This window comes from Macaca thibetana, chromosome 11 (assembly GCF_024542745.1).
Source record: "Macaca thibetana thibetana isolate TM-01 chromosome 11, ASM2454274v1, whole genome shotgun sequence".
In the NCBI taxonomy this organism is placed as follows: Eukaryota; Metazoa; Chordata; class Mammalia; order Primates; family Cercopithecidae; genus Macaca; species Macaca thibetana.
The window spans coordinates 15,760,164-15,785,420 of record NC_065588.1 but is presented as its reverse complement, the minus strand read 5'-3'; the positions used below and the strand labels follow the sequence as shown (position 1 = coordinate 15,785,420).

The following is a 25,257-nucleotide window of genomic DNA, read 5'->3' as shown; positions in this document are numbered from 1 at the left end:
TACAATCGTTTTTGCTACATAGTGTGAATTCTTATCACATGACTTGGGTCATTCTTATCATACCTAACTGAAACAGAGTTGAGGGGTCAGGGGATAAAGCACTCAGAACACCCCAGCTACTTGGGAGGCTGAGGCAGGAGAATCGCTTGAACCCGGGAGGCAGAGGTTGCAGTGAGCCGAGATCGCGCCACTGCACTCCAGCCTGCGCGACAGAGAGAGGCTCCGTTTCAAAAACAACAACAACAACAACAACAACAAAAAAGCACTCAAAACGCGTAACATTGTTCCAGGAATATAATTTTCCGTAAGCCCTGGTTGCTGAAACTGCCGTTAGTAACTTGAAACCAGTGTTATCTAATAGCAACTGAAACAACCTCCTGCGACTCTGAGACTAGTTTTACCCACCACCATCCATTCACCAATCCAAGCTTGCCAGCTCCCCAAAACTTTACTAGTGCTAATGAACTTTCCTGCAAAACAATATGCAGTATTTCTCCTTTTTAGAAGACTTCCAGCCTTCTCTTTTTTCCTTTGAACATTGCAAAGACCACCAGGTCTGTGTGTTTGCCCCCAAATTGTAATTCTTGGTTCACGAATACAATGTTTTAAATTTAGCGCTTTGTCTCCACGTTTTATTTGACTTTGAAAACAGCAAGCATTTCATCAGTGGCAGAGGCTGGGGCAGGTTTTGCTGCTAAGTGGGAACTGCTTCAGTAAGTACGTACCCTCCTTTTCTCATTACACTGAGTGAGCATGACAATAATCTGAGACTTCTGTTGCAGGACCATCTTCCAGAAGTCATTTCTGGTTTCAGGCAGTGGTCCCTGGGTGGCAATATACTCCTGGGGTGAGTTGTATCCCTGAAAGATAAGTGACAAAATTATCACCTAACCAGCCACTGTCAACACCAAATGCTGCTCAACGCCTATGGGAAAAAAAATGAAAATTTACTGGTGATAAAATTGGCAAAGGATCACACACCTATGTAACGTTTTCTCCTTTTTTAATCAAAGAGGCTATCAGATAACTGACCATAATTAGTCTGTGTGATTGTAAGCATTGTTCTCCAGAAGGCTGCAAAAATCACATCCACACCTTTTTATGACAATAATAACGATCTTTATATTTTAAAAGTGCAGGTGTTAGCGTGGAACCCTTTGAATTTGGTTGCTGAAACAAATTTAAACACAAGATAGGTGATCTTTAGCCTTTCTACTTTCCCTTTCACTGGTCCTTTATAAAGAAATAGAAACATTACTAGTCTATGGACTTTTTTTGGTATTCTTTATTATGAAATGGGGTAATGCAAACTTTTTAGAATTCAATTGCTGGGTTGGGAATGGTTCTCTTTTGAACTGTTTGACACATCCATATAGCCCTGCTAGTCTTTCTCGGGCTGGGTTAGCACTGGGGTGCCTGATTTTTTTTTCTACTTACAGGAATATAGTTGGCATTGATGTAGTCTGCACCTTCCTCTTCGTTCATGGAGACTAATCTCACACGGCTGAAGTCATCTGTAGAGAATAAGGAGAAAAAAAGATTAAAATTCAGGATGGAAGGAAAAACTATTTTGACCCTCTCTGTCCAGTATTAAGTTAAATAAGTCAGTGACAGGGTAGGTAGATAATAATTTTTAGCCTGATATTTTAGCCATTCTTCAACTTTAGTTTGTTGTTTAATTAAATAAGTGAATATCTTCCAACCACTATTTTTTTTTTCACTACCAGCTCTCCTGTCCTTGAAAGAATTGTTTCCAGGATTGTTTAGGGGTTGTGCAGAGTATTTCAGGAACTAAAATATCTGTGAGACTGACTGGACAGCTATAGTATGTAGCCTCAGCACACAGTTTGCATTTCACCTAGAGATGTCCAGAGAGTTCACTTCTTTAAGGAAGCCTAGACAAGAGAAGATGCATGGGTTTCTTTTGTAGGTGGACATTAAATGAAAGAAGTAATTTCTGAACTGTGGACAGATGTGAAGTGTTATTATGATAGTATATCTAATTTCATCAAGAAACCATATCAAGAAGAGACGTCTCTTTCTAGAGCGTTTTCAGCCTTCCTTTTCTCACTTTTCCATTCGTGCCCAGCTCCTACAGCATGTAGCAGAGAGAAAAGTGAAATCTAAACTGGAATGTATTTTGATTGTTTTGTAAGTACTTTATATTACCTTTTTTCTTGAATGTTGCTTTTTATTACAAAATGCTAAGCAACTATATAACTTGTCAGAAGTTAGAGAAGGAATTTTAATATATTGCATTGCCTTTCAATTTGCCTCTTTCCATTATCAATGAATTGACTGAAAATATTTTATGAGAGTACAAATGATCCAGTCCCCAATTTGACTATGGCTTTCTAATCTCTAAAGGGCCAAATGGTCAGTCTTTTTGTTCAGACACAATTCACTTAAAAGCACAATAATTAAATCTTCCTCCATATGATAAGATCTAAAGACATCAAAGCAGAGTGAGATCAATGCAATCTTAGACGTGGCCTTGAGATCCAGACCACAGCTGGGTGTGGTCAGAGATTGGTGAAATTGATTAATCTGCAATGACAGTCCTTCAACCCTTAAAAGACATGAATAGGATTGGCACAATTGATGATCTTACATGGTAGGATGTTTGTGTAACGGTTTTTACATCGATTCAGTGGAAGATCTGCAGCAAAGTGTGGGATATCCAGTCCAATCAATTTCAACTCCTGTAAAGGACAGAGAATGGATTTGAGATTTCCACACATGGTGTGAATTGGATTATCGTTCACACTGGTTTATTGCTCACAAGCCCTTTGGTATATGACACTGCAGTGGCTCCCATTAGAGGCGGAGTGTACTCTTCCACCCCACTATTGTCAACTTGGTTTGGCCAATGATCTTAGGTAGAAATCAAGTCCAATCAGGAGCTTTCAATGCACTTGCTTATTTGGTTTGCCCTCTTAGGTGCCTGCTGTCTGCCGTGAAAAGGACATGACCAGGGAAGCTGCTAGTCCCAGAATGAGGAGACACAGAGGGCAGACCTGACTCTGACCCATAGCCTGAAGCAGAACTGCCCCAGCTGTTCCACAGACCCGTGAGTGAGAAAAGTAAATGTTATTGTAGAGATTTTGAGGTTGTTTCTCATATAGCATTACTGTGGTAATAGCTATCTAATACAACACATAAATACCTTGGATAACTTAGTGGTCATTTGGAGAAGTAAGAGCTATATGTATAACACTCAGGGTATGAAAAATTTGAAAATAAAAATGTTTTTCAGATTTTTGGAGGAATAGGGTAACTTAAGTTTATGAAATTTGTACAAACTTTTCCTATTCTCTGAAGGAATCTACGTTTTTTTTTTGTTTTGTTTTGTTTTTTTTTTCTTGTAGGCAATGAGACTTAGAGAAAATAGTAAAAAAGAACGAGGAAGGAGTAGAGAACAATCTCCATGTTAAAAAGTATAGGATTAGGCCGGGCGCGGTGGCTCAAGCCTGTAATCCCAGCAGTTTGGGAGGCCGAGACGGGCGGATCACAAGGTCAGGAGATTGAGACCATCCTGGCTAACACGGTGAAACCCCATCTCTACTAACAAATACAAAAAACTAGCCGGGCAAGGTGGCCGGCGCCTGTAGTCCCAGCTACTCAGGAGGCTGAGGCAGGAGAATGGCGTAAACCCGGAAGGCGGAGCTTGCAGTGAGCTGGGATCCGGCCACTGCACTCCAGCCTGGGCGACAGAGCGAGACTCTGTCTCAAAAAAAAAAAAAAAAAGTATAGGATTAACAGGCACTAAATATCTGGTAATAAATATCTGAATATCTGGTGATGAAACCTCAAACATAAAGATGGATCTGTAGTTGCTGGGGAAAATCCTTTAGTGAGAATAAGAACATTCAAATGTCTGCCTCCATATATTGGTACTCTTATAAACCTCATTTCAGAAGGTGCACTGATAGGAAATTTTTATATAAATAACCGTCACACTTCAAAAATGGTATGTTATGGGGTAAGGGGGATTTCTAAGTTGCTACGCCGTGTATCTTATAGGAAACAAGGGGATTGTGGTCAGGCCATCTGTATTTCCTGGAGGCATCATTCACATTGTGGTCTATGTGAATGGTGTCCACTGGAGTTGTACAATGCACAGCCAATGCAGTGGATCTAGTTATATTCCTATACAAATTTTAGAGGAATATTAGTAAACAGTGTACATAACTGTGTATAAGCAGGATTACCCACGTAGTGTGCATCTTTCTATAAGACTATTAAGTGAGGCAGAAATCGCTTATTAGAAATTTTATTTACATTTATAGAAGGTTAATATTGAGCCCAAGTTTTACTCTTCATAATTCCTCCCAATTATTACTTCAAGGAATCAAAGTTGGAGGAATACTTTCCTGGGAGGAGAATTTTGGAGCATCTTTTAACACTGTTGAAGAGAACTGGAGACATTGGACCATGTTCTAGTATTGAATAGGGATATCTCTTGCATGCCCTTTGTGTCTTTATTCAAGTGTTCTTTGCAAAGCACATGCTTTATTAATCAAGTTATTGAGTCTTCTGATGCTTTTAAATAGAAGATCCATGGTGGCAAATTACCTTGTGCTTAATGGCATTGGGTTGCCTGACTGTAGCCAACATGGATGAACCAACAAAATTTGCCCAGATTTCTCTCTTCCTTTGATTTCTCATCACTTTTGGCTTTTCAAGATGACAGTATCTCAAGTTCTTTGGACTAAGTTGATGTTAGTCTTACATACAAACTATGTTACATTTGATTTTCAACTCACAAAATTGGTTTTCTTCCATCTCAAGCACTTACTTGCCAAATATATTTAGGTAGATGCTTGCCATTGTTACTTTATAATGGAGCATTCCATTTTAAAGGGTATTCAAAGGTTGACTATATTTTTCTTGTAAGAAGCAACTTATTTTTAGTAAATTTCAACTAAATCAGTGTAATGTTTAGGTTAGTTCCTTTTGGTGGTTATAAGCTTATTTAAATTGCTTAAATTCTTTTAGAAATCTACCTCCTTTAGAAAATGCCTGCATAGATATTTTTTCAAAATATCTCACATATTTTGATGTGCCACTTAATAAACTATATGTTCGTGGAAGGGTAGTTAACTTTCTTTTTTTTTAACATCAGTTCAATTACCTGTAAGATAAGGCTAGTAATTTCTCCATACCTTCCTTTTTTATAGTGACTATCAAATGGAATAGTTTAACTCAACAAATACTAATACAGCACTATTGATAATCATTGTGAAATACTTTTGCGATGATTCTTTGTTTTGCTTTGCCTGGCTCCACAATTTCTTCCTCCTTTGCCATTTATGCCAGCAGACCAATAACTCTTCCCCCAGTTTCCTTGCTTTGGGGACAGACTGGTAAGCCACAGGAAAAGGCCTCAGATACAAAAGGAATTGTGGAACCAGATTGAGGCTGAGTGTTTCAGCACATGTGGAAACTGACTAAACTGATAGAACTTTAATTGTGTGTTGCCTTCCTGCTGTAAATACTCTAAGTTGATAAGAGAGGTTTAATTGGCTGAACACTGTAAGTGGAAGTTGCCAAAGTTGAATTGCAGCAAAGCGGGAACTGCATGTAAACACAATATGCTTAGCAGCCTTTGTAATTTAGCCTGTCACTAAGTGGAAAATAAAATATTAAGTTTCCAGTTCAGCAGCTTTGAAGTTATTTTCTTTCCAACCATATGGAAATTCCATTGGCTTAAATCTTTATGAAGACAAAGTATGGAGTGATAAACCTGAAACCCACATAAATCATTTTTGAATTTTCTTTTGTCAGTTTTGTTTCTAAATATAATTTATCACCCTTTTTTTCTAGGCTATACAGTCATCTGTAGTGGGTTGATTGGTGATCCCCAATAAGATACATCTATGTCCTAACCCCTAGAACCTGTGAATGTGATCTCATTTGGAGAAAGTGTCTTTGCAGTTGTAATTAAGTTAAAGAACATGAGATGAGATCATCCTGGAGTAGAGGAAAAGGAATGTAAAGATGGAGACAGATCAGAGTTATGCAGATGCAAGCCAAGGAGTCACTGCGGCCAACGGAAGCTGAAAGAGGCAAAGAAAAATTCTTCCCTAGAGCCTTAAGGGGAGTATGGCCCGCTGACACTTTGATTTTGGAATTCTGGCTCTGCAATTGTGAGAATAAATTTCTGCTGTTTTAAACTACCACAACTGTGGTAATTTGTTATGGCAGCCATAGGAACTAATATGGTCACCCAAACCCAATAGCAGGCTACGTTTTGTTGGCTGTGTTTGAAGCATACGGGTCTTGGAAAGCAAAGCACAAGCATATACATTATATTAGTTGACTTGGGCTGCCATAACAAAACACTAGAGAGTGGTGGTTTAAACAGTAGAGATTTATGTCTCACAGTTCTGGAGGTTGCGAAGTCCAAGATCAAGATGCCAACAAGGTAGATTTCATTCTTAGGCATCTTGTCTTGGCTAATCCTGAGACAGTCAGGTAGGAGGGGGTCCTTGGAGAAATTCCAACTAGCCTGCTGACAGAGGTAGAGCCTTGGGAAGTTCACCATGTTTGCAGTGGGGAAGGAGCCTGGTCTCTCCTCTTCCTGTGTGGAACCTGAGATTCAAGCTGCCGGTGGGAAGTGCTCTAGCAGGGACTCCAGCCTAGTGAGAGTCCCTGTTTCTCCCTTTTCTTCCTTTTCACCCAATAAAACCCTGTTTTACTCACCCTCCAAACAGCCTGTGACCTAAATTTTCATGGCTGTGGGATGGGCAAGGACCTCATCTTTAGCTGAACTAAGGAAAAGTCCTGCAACAATCCCACCATGAAGTCCTCACCCTCATGAGCTCATCTCATCCTAATTACTTAGCAAGGGCTCCATCTCCAAATACCATTGCTTTGGGGGTTAGGGATTAAACATAGGAATTTTGGGGGGTCACAAATATTCAGCCCATAACCTGCAACATCATCTTCTGAGGACAGCACAATCTGTATTCTGGTCTTAGGGTTTGTAACAGTGTCAGTTTGCTTTTGGTGTTTGCTTTGGGATAGGTTGGACATCAGAGCCAGATGAACTAGACTACTAGATTACTTGTCTGTAGGCATGGAAAAAGTGAAGAGAAACAATGTGCCAGTGGTGTTGACAGAAGAAGTCCCATGTATAGCAAGTAAATTCTACTACCAGAAATCAAAGGTCACCTCTTGTGAACTGCACGGTCAGTTCTGTAGCTTGTTTTCCTGTTTGTTTGTTTGTTTTTTATCTTTGCAGCCGCATGTCTGAACAGAGATGGTGAGGGCCTTTACTAGTATCCTGATCAAACACTAAGTACAGACATTAGTAGCAGAGTGAGCAACATGTGATATGTCTTCTGGACTCTCACATTTCGGTTATAAAGTCTGGTTCTTCAAAATCTTTCCCATGTGAAACATAAAAAATGAGGAACCTGTTTTAATCCCTGGGTCCCAAGGCTTTTAAAGGAAAGGTGTATATTTTTATCAGAAGGATAATCAATATTTCTAGCAGATTTAAAATCAGATTCAGAGGGAAGAAGAAATTTATTCAGTAAACACAAATTAGTAACTCATATAGCTTCATGTATGACTTACAGCTGTATTGGTAGTATATGTAAATCCGGACATTGGTTTCAATTTGCAAAATGCTTATAAATGATGTAATTTCTCAATGCAAATGTGATATTTCAATGTCAGCATAAAAATGAATACAAATACTAGGCATTAATATAAACAGAACAAGTAAAAGTTCAGCTGCTGGAATTATCTAGACCAAGGTGATTCGGTCATCTCATACCCTCTTGAATTCTCATTAGAGCTAGGAGCATTTTTTTCCTTAAGCCTCAATTAGCTATCAATATATTTCAAGAAAATTTGAGGGCTGCCATATGAAAGGCATACGCCCTGAAATCAGGCATGGGAGCACAATACTTCTATGAAAATCAGCAAGGAAACCCTGACACTGAGGATGTAGGGGGCAGAATGGGACTGAGGACTGGTAATACCTGAAGTCTGTCAAACGAAGAAGGAAGTAAATTGGACCAGTGGGCCACTGCTTGAGCAAATGTTAGTCCCAAATACAGTCTAAGCCTGTGACTTAAAACAGAGCTCTAGAGAGTAAGTTGTATTTTCCCACCAGAACATGTAAACAATGTCAGGACTTACCACCCAATTAATAACATATATGACAAATAATGTCCTAAGAATAGAAATGTATGAAGAGAGCATCATAATAAATAACAATATTAAAGACCTTCAAATCATGGTGTAATGGTTAATTTTATATGTCAACTTGGCCAGGCTATAGTGTCCAGTTGCTTGGCCAAACACCAGTCTGCTGCTGTGAAGGTGTTTTTCTCATATGTGATTAACATTTATATAAGTAGAGTTTGAGGAAGGCTGATTATGCTACGTAATGTGGCTGGGCCTCATCCAGTCAGTTGAAGGCCTGAAGAGAACAGATGGGTCCCACAAGGAGGGAGGAATTCTGCCTCCCCATTGCCCTCAGACTCAAAACTGCAACCTCAACTTTTCCTTGGGTCTCCAGCCTGCCGGCCTGCCATTCAGGTTTCAGACTTGCCAGCCTCCATAACCTCATAAGCCAATACCTTAAAATAGATCTCTCTCTATGTAAATCATATTCATTCTATATAAACATCCCATTGGTTTCTCTGGAGAACCCTGACTAATACACATGGGTTATAAAGCTTGGTTGTAGCCTCATCCCATATTTAACCCATATTTCTCAAACACATTTGGTCTAGGACAGTTCTCCATTGTGCAAGACTGCCCCACTCATTGAAGAACATTTAACGCCCTGTCCCTCTTCCATAAAATACCGTGAGCATCCTCCTCCTAAGCTATTTTAACAACCAAAAACACTCCCACACATTTTCACATTTCCTCTGGGGGCTGACTGGTCCTTGTCCAGTTGGGTACCATTGATCTAGTTCAACTCACCCATTTTATACATAAAGAAACTAAGGTGATGAGAAAATGTACTTAAAAAAAGCAGAACATGATTATTTTTCAACACACGACTTCTGTACAAACTCCAAATAAAACCCCAATATAAAAAAATGAGAAAAAATGGTATTTCATTTACAGTGCTCGACAAAATGTTAACCTCTTGAATCATAAATCAGCTATTAGAAATCAGTAACAAAATGATGAAGATTACAAGGTACATGAAAATAAAAGAAAGAGAGGAAAATGAAGTAACACAAATGACTAATAGTGCTATATGAAGATGATGTAGCTTACTGTTAACAGATGAGAAAGTAATTTCTTTGTAATATTACATTATCAATGATGACAAATGTGGATATCTACTGTTTGTATAGTTTTAGGAAGTGGGGAACACTCAAACACTGGGAAAGCTCACTCTACTTATGGGAAATTTACTCAAAATGCAGATTTTGCATATACTTTGCCTGGGCAGTTTCAATCCATAGGAATTACTCCAACAAAGTAGTTGGATAAATTGAAACTTATACATGAGCATGTTCACTACATAAAAAATCTGTAGGTAATACATCATCCCCCCCAACTCGTTATGTATCAATTGGTTAAGAAAAAAACATGTTTTTAAAAATGTTAATAATTAGTAGCCACACTGTAGTGAGGATTCAGGTTTTTAGATTCCTAGTTTAGCACATTGCTGACTCCCTTATAAATCCTATGAAGTCAGGCTAAATGTATTCATTTATCCATTGAATGTATAGAAGCCCTCAGCATATTATAAATTGAACATTTAGCACATACAATTTATAATTCTGCTTTTCAGAGTTGTGTGGTATCTAAAGACAGCATGCTCATCACTTATTGCCTGGTTCTCCCAATACCCTCTCTTTATTGGGAGATAATGCCCTTCTTAGGTTTTGCTACTTGACCACATGGTTCTAGTTAGAGATTCTGTGCATCTGCCCTCTCTGGCTGTGATTGGTTTGAATGGGCACCATGACACAGCCTTGTCCATCAAAATCCTCCCCTGTTAATTTTCAAACTACAAACAAGAGAGATAATAGTTCCCTTTGGAAACCATGGAAACAAAAGGCTGTGGTGCTCAAAGGTTGTTGTTGGCCCCTTTTCACTATGAAAAAGAGGTTGGGCTGGGCATCGTGGCTGACGGCTGTAATCCCAGCACTTTGGGAGGCCGAGGCAGCTAGATCACAAAGTAAGGAGTTTGATACCAGCCTGGCCAATATGGTAAAACCCTGTCTCTACTAAAAATACAAAAGTTAGCCAGACATGGTAGCGGGGACCTGTAGGCCCAGCTACTTGAGAGGCTGAGGCAGGAGAACTGCTTGAACCCGGGAGGCAGAGCTTGCAGTGAGCCGAGATCGTGCGACTGCACTCCAGCCTGGGCAACAGAGCGAGACTCTGTCTCAAAAAAAAAAAAAAAAAAAGAAAAGAAAAAGAGCTCGGTGTTCAGTGAAACAAAGTGAAACCAAGGCAGAGAGAGAAATAGAGGGGCCCCTGCAGGGCTCTAGTCCCTGGCTCCAGTCATCCCTGAAACTGTGCTGCTTCCCTCTCCGTGGTTTAACTACTCAACCCTTTCTTTGATTGTGTGAGATACCTTAGCATCCTTTGAATAAACCCCCTTTCCTTTAGTCTAAACTAGTTTGTGCTATGTTTTTGTCACTCACAACTAAAAGAATATGTTTACTGGAAAATGACTTGTTGAATTTTTTATAATCATACAATTCAGAAACAGTGATAGTTACACTTGGGTTTCAAGACATAAACTGTGAGTTGCCCCGGAGGTAATGATCCTAGCTGTGCCACCAAGGGCATGCAGGAATTAAGAAAATGTGACTTTAATAAGGTTAAAAGTGTAGCTACACCATAATTTCTATCACCATTGTCAGAATCATCTAGCTATTTATTTTCTCAGGTTTGCCTCATGTTTGCTTAGAAAAAATTCCTACTTTCCTTGATATACTTTCTGAAATGCCATCCTCTCATTCATTTCCAATTCAAATTGAATGTCTTTGAGTATAGCATTTGGTGTAGCATCTATAATTTCCTATGCACCTGCGTGCAATGGATAAGTGAGCAGGCTCTGTGTAGAATTTTTCAGGACACAGGTGGTAGTTTGGGGTCTTTGTATTTGGTGATGTATAAGATTCTTCTCATCCTCAAATTCACCATTAGTATCTCCACACTAGGACCATGATGCTTTTTGCAGACTACAGCTGTCCTTGGCTGATAAGTGGAAAGGAGAAATGATTTTAAAAAATGAAGAAAAAGCAGCTACCTTCATAGAAAAGAGCACTTAAAAGGCTTTATAAAAAAAACAAAAAAACTGAAGAATTTAGAAAAATCACTTTATCTTCCCCTTTTCCCTGAATCACTGAACACTCAAGCCATGCTATAGAAACCTGAAGGATGGGAGGCCATTTAGACTGTTATGAGCTATAAAATTTGTGGAAAGAAAAAGTGAGAACTAATTATCTTCCCCCACACTGCTGAGATCTTAGACTCACTTCCATCTCTTCTGACACATGGTTTTAGATCCAAAGAAATATGTGTCCTTCAGAAAAAAAAGAGATGTTGGCAATCTTTTTCTTAACACAAATCATGTGTAAATTTATCTTCCCAATTTGTCCAAGGAAAGAAAATAAAACTGCACAAAAATTAAGTAGAATGCCAGGAGTCCTATAGTTTGAAAGGCCCCACTCCAGGATGTTATACGCCCAGGACACAAAGGGGGTCAGTTTTATCCACGATCCGCCCCTACTGTGGCCTAAGAAGCATGAGAAACTCTATAAATCCCCTGAAAGGGAAATTCTGCCTCAGGCTTCATGCCTCAGCTTGCATTTTTCTTCTTGTACTCTCGATTTCCCTGGTTTTCAATGATGACTTCTACTATACCTAGGTTTGCCACCTTAGTACCTGCACCTATTCTCTTCTTCCCCTCATTTGTGCCACCTGAGGCCTTGCCCAGTAAGCAAGGATTGACAGCCCTTGCTCTGAACCAGCAGATCAGCACCCCCCGCCCCCCCATCCCCCCTCCCCACCCCCCGCCCAGGCCAACGCCCTTTTTGTTATGCAAACACATCACAAGCGCTGCCAGTGAGCAGGGACTTGATCCCAACACAAAACCCACAATTCCCAGGCCCTTTCCATTACAGAAGGTAGAAAATGCCTTAACCAACTCACCTCAAACTGAAGAGAAAATTTATAGTCAGAGTCTTTGGCCATATCCTTAATATAGGCATCAAAGTCATCCAGTTGAACCGGGCTTTGCCAAACACAAAGAAATATATATACAATTTAAAATTCTTGCTGATAGGTATAATATATTGTTTAATATCATACTTCTTAATTTTCTTGGAGAAAATAGAAGTTTTACTTCTCTAAGGTTAGCACTTACCTTTTTATTATTTTTTTCTTTTTTATAGTTCAAGTTACCAATCCTTAATATATTGCAATTGAAAAGAAGGGCATATATATCCAGCTTCCTTGAGAGGAGAAATCTCTAGATTTTCACTTGACTCTTACTCTAGCAGTACAGTACTATATACATGCATATTCATATAAACATCCCCATATATGTTGCCTCTAGAAAACTCTGGCATATGGAAAATAACAAAGGAATAGATTTCAAAGACCTGTTTCAATTATGGTTTTGCTTTATTGACTGTGTTATCCTAGAGAATCACCTAACTCTTTCAGAGTCAATGTTCTTATCCATAAAATACAATAGTTATAGCTACGAGGTTGACATACGGTATATAAAGAACTTTGTAAGTTTCAACAGCTTTACAAGTATAAGGAATTGTGCTGCTAGCTACAGTCTCTCCAAAGCAGAGGCAGGATCAGTGGGATGAAACTTTTGTCCAGAAAGCTCCCAGGGTCTCACTGGAGTGTCATCTTTAGAGGCTTGCATATCTAGATTCAATCAAGTAACACATCTGAGCTTATGTTTCTGCATCTGCAGCAGCAGTTCTCACTTCGTTTTTTTAAGAATAAGAATCCAATTTTATCTCCTGTAGTTTTCTATAGCTGCTTATCTCCTCTAGAGCCTACCTAAACCAATTTGCTCTCTAAAGTAGCTCTCTGCTTCTGCAGAATGCCACATTCTGTCATCTAACTCAAGCTTTTCCACTTTGGCAGGGTCCTTATAGTTGACCCTTCCCTTGGTCTTGTGGCATGTTACTCAGCCTATATCATCTAACTGTGGTCTTTTTTGTTTTGTTTTGAGACAGAGTCTTGCTCTGTCACCCAAACTGGAGTGTAGTGGCACTATTTAGGCTCACTGCAACTTCTGCCTCCTGGGTTCAAGCGATTCTCCTGCCTCAGCCTCCTGAGTAGCTGGGACTACAGGCAGGTGCCACCACGCCTGGCTAATTTTTGTATTTTTAGTAGAGATTTGGTTTCACCATGTTGTCCAGGATGGTGTTGAACTCCTGACTTCAAGTGATCCACCTGCCTCGGCCTCCCGAAGTGCTGGGATTACAGGTATGAGCCACTGTGCCCGGCCTAACTGTGGTCTTATGTCCAATTAGCAAATACATAGTATTTAATAATGCCCATTTAAAGTTGTTGATTAGCTAATCTGATGAATTCATTTATGTTAATATTTTAGTAAATTTTAGAGGGCATTATATCTTCCAGAGAATACTTTAAACTGAAATGTTTTTACATAATAATAATAATAACTCATTTATAAAACATGCTACACTTCATAAATATTCACATGCGTTATCTTGCTTAATCGATCCCTGAGGTAGGAACAGACAACATTAGCTCCAAGCTCCAGCTGAGAGAGCCATGGCTAAGAGAGTTAAATGAGTAGCCCAACATCACATGTCTACTAAGCAGTAGAATTCTCACTGGAATCCAGGGAGAGTAAGTCCTAGTTCAAAACTTGTCCCACTTCAAACTTGTTATCCTTCCAAAATAATGGGCTAAAGTTGGGACTCCTCTCCTGGAATGAACTCCCTTAAAATGGCAATCTCTGGCTGGTGTCTTTGGGCTGTGTATTGGCCTTAAAGTTGGATTTAACAACTCTGGCTTTCATCTTGTTACTAGGAAAATGGGCACATGTACACTGAAGGCAAACCAGACAAAGTATTTATGGGTTAAAAGAAGTAAAAGCAAGAAGCAGAGGGAAAAAGAGAGAGAGAGGAAGGAATAGCAAGCAGAAGAATGGACATAAGGGAGAACGAGAATGACCAGGAGAAGAAAAAGAAAGCTGGAAGGGAGCAAAGACCAAAAGGACAAATACCTACAGAGGAGAAAGAAAAAGAAGAGGTGAAGGAAAGGAAGGATGGAATGAAGACAAGTGGAGACAGAAAATGGGAACCAGGGGGACACGGTAGTGGTGGGGCATTTGGAGTGAAAGAAAAATGGTAGAGAAGGCAAATAAAAAGGTGAGAGGAAAGCCTCTCAAGAACTGTCTTCTAGAGAAGGAGAGAGGACTCAAAGGAAAATGAGAGGGGGAAGGCGGAAGCTGAATTGATGTGAGTTGTTTTTGCATGTGGGTATGTGCTACCACTCCTAATCTCTACCATATCTTTTGTCTGGGTCTTGCTTCTCCTTCTTTTCTTTGCCTGGGTCTTGGGAGGAGCAAGCCTTGATAGTCTCTCCTTTTTGTCCAAGGACACTATCTTCAAAATGCTCTAGACTCTGCCTCTTTAGCTCACCTGCCAACCCAACTAACAGTTTTTGGTAACAAAGTCTTTCTGTTTCTGTGAAATCATCCCTCCCAGTTGACGGTACCCTCTCCTCTATTCAGTCTGGTCTTATCTCTCCTACATCAGTTGGTATGAGCCAATGGAATGTGTGCTGCTTTGAAATTGACTTAGAGACTGGACACGGTGACTCATGCCTGTAATCCCAGCACTTTGGGAGACTGAGGAGGGTGGATCACATGAGGTCAGGAGTTCCAGACCAGCCTGACCAATATGGTGAAATTTCATCTCTCCTGAAAATACAAAAATTAGCCAGGCATGGTGGCATGTGCCTGTAGTACCAGCTACTCGGGAGGCTGAGGCAGGAGAATCACTTGAACCCGGGAGATGGAGGTCGCAGTGAGCCAAGATTGTGCCACTGCACTCCAGCCTGGGTGACAGAGCGAGGCTTCATCTCAAAAAAATACAATAAAATAAATTTAAAAATAAAAATAAATTAAAAAAATGAAATTGACTTAGAAAAAATTATTCTGTTTTCATATATGCCATAAAATTATATGCCACTCAAGACTGACTAGAAACATTTTTATGTCAACTTTTCTTTTGGATTATGTCATGGATTACTCATGATTTCTTTCCATAAGCATAGATGCCACAGACCTGGCTGGACCCCTAATTGCCTTCTTGTACTAATTCACCAGTGTTCTATATAGGCAGGTATCAAGAACAAACTCTATATAAAGGAAAGTTCCACTCTTCACAGGTAGAAATATAACTAAGAAAAGGCATGGAGGTGATAATCTAATAGGCTTTTGAAATCAACTGGGGGTTAATTTTCACTCACCACAATCGTAATTCTTCTGATTCAATGGTTTAATAGATAAGGAAAACCACAGGCTAGGTTAATTATCTTCTCTATTTATTATACAGGTTTCTTGAGACAGCATTATCAAAGTATTTATTATAATATCAAATAGAGTAAAAGCCTTTTCCTGCAATAAACACAGAATTTCAAAATACTAACAGGATTTTTGAAACTCTTTGATGTAGTTAAATATTAGGTTTTCATATACTGTATTTAGAATACCATATTTCCTCCTCCAAGACTTTAAAAATTACTAATGATCCACTCTCTCAGATTTGAAATGATAAACATTATCCTTATTTCTGATGTGATTTCTGTGATACACTTTTCTAGTGGCCACTGCCACTCAGGCATAAACGACCGATACATTACTGTGCTTAGCTATCATAATATGCAGTTGCCTCTTTCTTTTTTTTTTTTTTTTTTTTTTTTTTTTTTTTTTTTTTTTTTGAGACTGAGTCTGGCTCTGTCGCCCAGGCTGGAGTGCAGTGGCCGGATCTCAGCTCACTGCAAGCTCCACCTCCCGGGTTTACGCCATTCTCCTGCCTCAGCCTCCCGAGTAGCTGGGACCACAGGCGCCCGCCACTTCGCCCGGCTAGTTTTTTGTATTTTTTAGTAGAGACGGGGTTTCACCGTGTTAGCCAGGATGGTCTCGATCTCCTGACCTCGTGATCCGCCCGTCTCGGCCTCCCAAAGTGCTGGGATTACAGGCTTGAGCCACCGCGCCCGGCCCCAGTTGCCTCTTTCTTAAGCATCTCTTCTATTTGAAGACAAACAATCTTTAATTGGAACATTAAGATTACTATAACAAACATCCTTTTAAATGACATAGTAAGAAAAACTTACTTTGTCAGTTTCCTCTTCTTTAAACCATTTTTACTCCTAATAATTAAAAAAGAAAAGACAAATTTATCTGGGCAAAAGAACTGATTAACATAATAATTAAACTTGAAGAGCTTTAAATAATTACATCAGGTACCTCAGTTTTATTTAATTTTCATGAAACACACATCAGGTCTGTTTAATTACTTTTCCTTTCATGAGAAGATAATAATAATTTCAGATTCATTTTTTAAAACTCTACTAGATTGCATGAACATATCTGCACTTTATACTTTCCATTTGCCAAGAACTGAGTTCTAGAAATGAAATTTTTAACTGCTGTCAATTAAGTTGCTAGAGCAGTTTGTAAATGTCTAGAAGTATTTATCTACCACCTGCACACTCCAGTTTCTACAGTCAGGAAGGAAGAATTGGGGAATGAAATGGAGAACTAATAAAGAGAGGGTGGAATGTTGTTTTCTTAGTTAAAGACTAAAATAACTTTTTCTGACATTTTTCTTTGGGGATGTGAATGTGTGCTGTCAGTGTGGACATGTATCTTATACAATTCTACTATGGCATTGTTTTTATTTCATCTTGAACTAATTTTTAAGCTATCTGAAGAACTGGACCTATTCCTGCTTGCTCTTCATCATTACTAGTCTATAAGCTGAAACACAAGAAATGCTAATGCATGCTTTAGTTAGTTGTATTTGTTTGGGGGATAATTACGGTAATGGTTTTCACTCAACCAAGTAAGATAACTCACCTAAGTTATCTAAAGCTAACAGTATCTATCGAAGCACTTTGTGATTTTATTCTTATTGTCTTCTATAAATAATAAATGTTGAAACATGATTGATTGTATGAATGACATTATAGCAAACTTTTTGTAAGTAATTCTCAGAGGTCTTCACATAATTTTGATGGAAGCACCCGCTTTTCAGAAAATAAACAGTCTATAGTAAATAACCAGTTGTAATCTTAGTACTTTAATGTGTCCAAATATTTATTTATATTTACAATTATGAATGTTTGGATATCTCCACTTCCTGAAAGCTTTTAGCAGGATGAAGCACTACTTTGTGCTTTCACAGCACTTTGCAAACGGAGAGTTTCTCACATTGTGTGACTGTTAGTTGCAGGTACACACCTTGCTATACTCACTTTATCACTTCCCCCCAGGGCTGAGCATCGTTAATGAAACACATAGTGGGTGGTCAATAAACGCTTATTCAGTTGAACTGAAACAAAATATCTCCTCCATGTTACCCTCAGAATTTCACTTAATGATTCCTTTAACAATTGAGTACTAGACTTGGGCTTGTGATGTTCTGATTGAAAAGATGGGACTTGTGGATGAAGAGAAAGTAATGCAGGTCAGGAAATGTAGCAACACATCCACGAAGGCAAGTGGTGTTTGTGGTTTGCAGGTAGCTTTAATTTCCTCCCACTTCTAAGTGAAAACAATCCATTCAATGGTTCCTGTTCTATTTTTTCCTCCCTCATCCTCTTTGTCTTCCATACCTGACATTTAGAGGGAAAAATCAGTCCAGTTTTTACTCTGCCTCTCCCTGATCCCCTCAAAAAACACTGTCATGTTGGACATAGCTGTATATTATAGACGTTTGGGAACCTAAGGGAATATTTATTGATAGTGTTTTTTATTCAGCCCCGTGATGGTAATTTAGTTAGTTTTAGGAATTCCATATTTACTTCTTGTAGTAAGTGCCAATTACATTAGTGCTTTCGGAAAGCAGAATGTCAGCGGAGATGACTAACAGCTCTGGTAAAGTCAGGAGGCTGCCAACATATTTTGTGATCAGGAGTGAACAAAAAAATACTTTCCTATCCAAACAGGCTTTAAAGGAAACTAGGAAGTAACAAATGTATGTAAGAGGGTAACACTGAATAAATTCAGTGCTGAAATATTAAGCTGCTACTACTCGGCAGTTGTGTACTGTGTAGAAACTTGATTCATAGAGGAGAGACACATTTTTTTCTTTCAATCGCATTCATTATTGAATGAACTTTCAATATAATGTATAATTATACTACGTTTTGTATGACATATATACTTATTGGCATAAGTAATCATGATTTGTATACAATTTGCATTGTTCTATTTAGATCTTGCTGATTCCAAAGAGTTTCTGTATCCTAAGGCTGTGGAACATGACAGGATTGAATTATGAAACTCCACAGCAACACTGATCAAATGTTCCTATATTTTCAGTTGCTGTGCTAATTCCAAGACTAAAACAAGATAAAACCAGGGGAAAATTCATGCAGATTAAGACTTTGCTAGCAATTTTAACTTAAGCACATTCTGGAAGGAGCCAATATGTGCACATGTTACAGTGACGATTTTGTGGGACATGTAGGGTATCGCCTTTTCATTGCAAAAGATTTTCCAAATCAATAAATAACCCCCATCAGACATACATACAGCATATATGCATAGACGATTGTGCACTTGTAATTTTTTCTCTTTCACTTATATTAGGAAGGTTCAAAATCCTAATGACTTCAAAAGTTAAGATACATTCTGCATAAGTTAGTCATGGTTATGACAGTCTTGGAAAGCCATCCACACTGCAATTCATTCCAAAAAAGCAATAGCAAGGACATGGGATTTATAATGGTTGAAATAAGACAAAACAAAACTCTAAAAGTCTCCAATTTTGTAAGTGCTGCTTACTCTTTGATGAGGTAAGCAGAAACCATCCCCAAATCTTAAAAAGAACTTTAGGATTATATCATTCTTCAAATAGAACATGCAATCACCATGAGTAAAGCTGAGCATTTTCAACTAAATGCCACTTATTGCTTAAAATGCCAACTGCTTAGGATTGAGAACAAGCAGATGAATACCTGAGTAAAGCATGAGGGTCGTTATGGCAGTTTAAAAAAAAAAGGATTTAACACTAAATCTAGATATAGCTAGTTCGACTTAGATGATTTCTTTCAATAGGAAACACTCTAAGTTATGAAAGTCAGAAATCCTTGCAGAACACAATCCTGAGACTAACCTAACTGGGCACTGGTGCTCCACACTGATTCTGTTACCACCCCAGGAAAAGATTCGAGCAACACTATGAGAGAGAGAAAGAGTTTTTTTGATTTCCAAACAAACCACTAGTGACATCAGATGGGTTTTAGAAAATCAACAGGAATATATATTTCCAAGAAATCGACAGTTTAGAAAGGAAGTTGGACAGTGTGTTAGGCAGTGTGCATCAGGGGAGATGGCTCTGTTATTAACAGCTGTTGTTAACAGGGTAGGTGAAATCTGAAGACAAACACATCATTAGGAGGATTAAAAATGACTCTTTAGCCAATGAAAGCAGGGGAAAATAACCACAAGTTATTAGATGAAGCCAACAGGGAATTAGAGTGGTTGTGTGAGTAGAAGCTGTATTTCAATGAGCAGGGAATATGAATTTCACTTCTTTTGTATCTGGCATTGTACAAAAGGGCTGAGAACATAGTTTATATCCAGTATGTTTTCACTAGTTGGTATGTGTGAAATTTACTGAAGTGACAGAAAGCATGGAGCTCTATGTTTTACCTTCTCTTCTCACCTGGAGACAACCATTTACAGTTTCAAGGTGATTCTTCTAAAAATTCCTGAAGGGTATTTTCTCCCCATAAGTTGGATTTCATGCTATTTGATTGGTACTATAAATAGCAGACCTTGTGAGGGTTGCTGAAATTTGAAGATATGTTCATCAACGAGACCTATTAAGGAATACCTGCTTATTAGCACACGCCTACCTTACAGAAGCTTAAAAATGAGCTGTGAAAAATGAGAAAGTCTCAGAGAATTAAGCAAGGAAATGATCTATGCATCTTTCTTTCATTTTATTTGCAATCTGGGATACTTTATGGGTATTTGCTATCAGTCTTTTAACAATAGGCACATTATTTGAGGATGATTAGTAGATGTTCAGTTAAAAGTAAATGTATATTTTGAAGGTCGAAATGGAATTTATGTGTGCTATTCATACCTGAAAACTATTTGATGTCAAATACTGAAAATATGGAGTTGACTGTGCTGAAGCCCTATACTAAAAACCATAATAACAACGAACTTAGAATAACAGTGAATGGGTCCTCAGCATCTAGCACATTCCTTTGACTTAATTACTTATACATCATGTCTACTTTGTTTCAAAAGCTTTCCTCTAGTCTCTTTTTTTTAAAGAAGATATGAATTCTGGAATTAACAATCTCTATTTTGAGGAAATCCTTTTTTATGTTTCTTCCAGTGCAACTTGAAATCCTAAATTCTGCCAGCCGTATTTATTCTGTCCTTGGAGGAGCTGAAGAATATTTGGTCAATTGTCTTTTTGAATAAATAAATGCTCCAGATTGCTCATACCCACACCACCACCCCATAAGCTATTTTTTTTCCAGTCTATGAGATATTTTTATTGTTTTCTTCTGAGACCTTTTCAAGTTGTCCACATTTATGGATCTGTCTATACATAATTTAGTACCTAAACACTAGGTATTAATATTTAAGGACAATGACTTTTTTTGTCAGTTCCCTGGGAAACCGCTACCTTTTATCTTATAGCACAGGAGAAGAAATAGTTCTTGATTCTTTAGTCTCAGAATTCAAGGTTACTATTATTATTACCTATTAAAAAGTCAAAAGGAACACTTCAAGATTTGATCATTAAAATGATCTAGAAATTAAAGAAAATAAGAAATTAAAGGAGTCTGCTCTTTACAGAGGAAAGAACAGATTTCAGAGAGACCTGAGTTTGGAACCTGGATTTTGTACATAGTGGAATGTGCTATTAAGACAGTTAATCTCCTTAAGCCTCCATTTCCACATTTCTAAAATGGGACTAAAATACTCTCTGCAGGATTGTGGGGGAGAATGAAATAAGATAATCATACAAAGAGGCTTGCATATAGTCAGCTGTTTCCTAGTCACTGAGTTAGCATTATTATAAAAACAAGGAGGCCTCAGATACAGAGAACTGTATAGACTCTGATTTCTCCTTCTTAATGCATTTCTACCTTCTTGGAAATTTGGAGCTCTCTAATGGATGAAGATGATAATGGAAAATGGAAAGCATTATTTGCAAAGATGAGAGGCCAATGGATTAACTCAATGAAGAAGCAAATAACTAGTATTAAACGGGAAAATAGGCTTGCCAAGAACATCAAGGAAAATAATTTAACAGAAAACCTTATAGTTAACATCCTTATACCGTTAACTGCTTTAATTCACTTCAATACATGATTAATAACTTTAGATGTTATTGAACATACAAAATAGTTAAAAAGAAACTTTCCTTTTTGTTTACTTCTTGAAAGCTGACTTTTAAAGAGTTTGTGTTAAACAGTAAAAAAAAAAAAAAAAAAATCACTTACCAAGGATTAATATAAAATGCCAAAAGATAATCAGTCCAAAGACATGAGGGTAGCAGGGTTAAGAAAGCAAATATACTCCTACGCCTGTGTGCATTAATAGATAACAGATGGAAAGATGAAAAAGTTGCAAGAGTTAGTAATATAAACTGTGAATAGATATAAGTAAATTACCTACTGGGATTAATTAATATGACAAGCACCTTAATTATAATTAAATATTAATCCATTTTGTAAAATATAAATGTGAGGGCTTAAATGCTACAATATTGACAAAATCAGTTTTTATTCACACATGACCTTATTGTAATCAGATATATTTCTTTCAACTTATTTTGTGTCAATTAGTCTGCTACCAGGTGATTACATTTTGCATTCAGTCAAATGAAGCACTTAAATGCCTCATTAGTTATCTTGAGGCTTATTCTTGCATATTATTCTTCCTATGCTTAAGCCTATTTTAAGAAACCTCTATAACATCATTTGACAGCTAAACAGCAGCTTGTGTGAGAAAATAAAAACGGTCACTTTAGGCTGAGCACGGTGGCTCACGCCTGTAATCCCAGCACTTTGGGAGGCCGAGGTGGGCGGATCATGAGGTCAGGAGGTCGAGACCATCCTTGCTAACACGATGAAACTCCGTCTCTACCAAAAAAATACAAAAAATTAGCTGGGCGTGGCAGTGGGCGCCTGTACTCCCAGCTACTCGGGAGGCTGAGGCAGGAGAACGGCGTAAACCCGGGAGGCGGAGCTTGCAGTGAGCCGAGATCGTGCCACTGCACTCCAGCCTGGGCGACAGAGCGAGACTCCATCTCAAAAAAAAATAGAAAGGTCAGTTTACATATACACATATACTGATTCCGATGAAGACTAAGCTTTTAAGAGACATTCTTACAAAGCTGCACTACTAAGTGTGACTTTCTGTATTATTTTAAAATTACTATACAATTTGTAAATATAACCCTTAAAACAGAAGTATGGATAATACTCGAATATCATTCATTCAAGATAAGTAGCTCATCAACTACTTAGTCTGTGACCTCACTGATACTCAGCTAAGTAGGAGCAAAATAGTTTAGTTTCACTTTAATTCTAATTCAGACTGTTGATTTAAAATGCCTGGTTTCAGATATTCAAACCACTTGTCAAACAGAACACCCATTAATATAGATTTAAAAATACCCTGTGACTGCATCTAGAGTTATTCTGAGAATTAGGGGGAAAAATATTGTCACCTTGTCACTTCATTTATTACAATTCTTCACTGAGATATCTATTCTCAGTCAGCTAGAAAATGCTAGAGTCGGCAAAACTGTCTTTGCGAAGAGCTGCAAGATGTGCTTGATTTTATAGAAAGATCTTGAAGTGAATTCTCTTTTGCTGCAGTTCTCCCATGACTGGTCTCCCATAAATTCTATGAATTGTGACTGGCTGTGAAGTTAGTTAATACCTAACTCTTATGAGTCACAAGTATTAAATACATATAATCGGATTGGTTCCTAGATGGGCCACTCATCACCGGTCTCCCACTGGGCCTTTTAAAAGGGTGAACCAGGCAAGAAACAAGTATCAGTGGGTCAATCTCTTCATTTTGGAAAGAGTACTAATATATTTGAACAAACCTAGTAATGTTTCCTAACTTTTCACTGTCAAGGGTTGATGGATTTCTTTTTCTTCACAGTTGGGTTGTTTTTTAATAGCAAAATTCTATTCATGTTAAAATTTTAAAGTGGCACAACATATTGTCTTATTAAAAGAAATCTGGTTTCAACTAGATTTTCAACTAGAGTATCAGCTACACTGAGGGAAGTAAAATTTATATCCTAAATAAAGTTCTCCCTCCCTCATTGATTCTGTAAAATTTCCAATCTCCCATGTGTATTTCTTTAAGATTAACCATTTTAGGAGTTAGAAAACAGAAAGCAATAACTTAACAATGATTAATATGACATATTCATTTGCATATACTTTGCATAGTTTCTTGCAAAAGAAACAAACTAGATCATGTAAGTAGTACCAGCTTCATGTTAAATGTTTACTTAATTAGTACTTTTGTTGGGCATTGATTGAACTAGGTAGGATTGGTAATCTTCATCTATCATTGTCAGGTATAATGTCAACCAATTTAATCTCTTGACAACGCTCTTTAAAATTCGAACACTTCCTCCCTCCACATCCTTAATACTCAAGCATAAAAGAAAAATGAAGCCATGTTTTCTTATGAAACTTCCCTGGCTTTGATATTTATTTATCTGTAAGCATGAGAACTGAATGCTGGGCTGTATAATTTTTTTTTTTCTTTTTTTTTTTTGAGATGGAATCTTGCTCAGTCGTCGCCCAGGCTGGAGTGCAGCGGTGCGATCTCGGCTCACTGCAAGCTCCGCCTCCCGGGTTCACGCCATTCTTCTGCCTCAGCCTCCCGAGTAGCTGGGACTACAGGCGCCCGCCACCACGCCCGGCTAATTTTTTTGTATTTTTAGTAGAGACGGGATTTCACTGTGTTAGCCAGGATGGTCTCCATCTCCTGACCTCGTGATCCGCCCGTCTCGGCCTCCTAAAGTGCTGGGATTACAAGCGTGAGCCACCACGCCCGGCCTGGGCTATATAATTTTTTAACAGAAGTGGTGGCTCTTATTGCCTCAGGCACTGAAATGTGAGTTTAAAATGGAGATGCTGGGTGGGCATGGTGGCTCACACCTGTAATCCCAGCACTTTGGGAGGCCAAGGTGGGAGGATCACTTCAGCCCAGGAGTTCGAGACCAGCCTGGGCAATATAGTGAGACTTCGTCTCTACAAATATTTAAAAATTAGCCAGATTTGGTGGTCCATGTGTGTAGTCCCAGCTACTCGGGAGGCTGAGATGGAAAGATTACTTGAGCCCAGGAGGCAGAGATTGCAGTGAGCTGAGATCATCCTGCACTCCAGCCCGGGTGACCAAAGAGGGAGATTCTTTCTCCTCAAAAAATACAAAACAATAAAAAATAAAATAAAATAAAATAAAATGGAGATGCTGGTCTGTCTCAAGCTGCTTCACTGGAATCTATTCTCTTGCGTTTAGCCACCACTTGTTCAGTGTGGCTACTGCATTTAAGCCCTTTTTCAGCCCAGGTATGGGCTCCTGTGCACCACTGTGTCAGTCCCTTGTTTAATATTGTAAACACAGAGCAGACCATGATGTTTGCCCTACTTCAGAACTGCGCTGAGCTTATATAAACCATTATATTCTGTGAAGATCCAGCCAGTGAAGTCTACCATGACTGAAATTACAAAACGATAATCAGACAAAACTTTCCCCAAAGGATAGTAAAATTGACTTTGGAGCACACACAGCACAGTTAAACTATGTAGAAGCTTGTTCCAAAACAATACTCACCAGTTGTATGGAAGCTTTCCATCCCTCTCTAAGGATGCAAAGTTGACAAATGTACCCGCTCCACACTCCCTGTTTTAAAGGAACCACAAAATCAAGGTTACTGCGTGACAAAGCATTCTTACATTGACATAAAAGTAAAGAGAGTCTTTACTAGCTTATCACCACAGCATTAAATTAAT

At 38.4% G+C, this 25,257-nt stretch overlaps 2 protein-coding genes across 3 annotated transcripts in view; one reads left to right on the top strand and one right to left on the bottom strand.

Annotated features, from left to right (window-relative positions):
- Positions 1-25,257, top strand: part of MGP (matrix Gla protein) — an 836,939-nt gene that overhangs the window by 122,542 nt on the left and 689,140 nt on the right. The gene's annotated exons all lie outside the window — the stretch shown is intronic.
- Positions 1-25,257, bottom strand: part of PTPRO (protein tyrosine phosphatase receptor type O) — a 272,722-nt gene that overhangs the window by 16,701 nt on the left and 230,764 nt on the right. The window contains exons 16-22 of one of the 2 annotated variants that reach the window (XM_050749472.1): positions 25,079-25,147; positions 21,709-21,792; positions 16,342-16,377; positions 12,154-12,235; positions 2,612-2,702; positions 1,438-1,514; positions 726-860 (exon numbers count right to left, since the gene is read on the bottom strand). In XM_050749472.1, coding sequence (XP_050605429.1) covers positions 726-860; positions 1,438-1,514; positions 2,612-2,702; positions 12,154-12,235; positions 16,342-16,377; positions 21,709-21,792; positions 25,079-25,147 — 574 coding nt within the window. The remainder of the gene's footprint in view (positions 1-725; positions 861-1,437; positions 1,515-2,611; positions 2,703-12,153; positions 12,236-16,341; positions 16,378-21,708; positions 21,793-25,078; positions 25,148-25,257) is intronic. The other variant, XM_050749473.1, reaches the window with a different exon arrangement.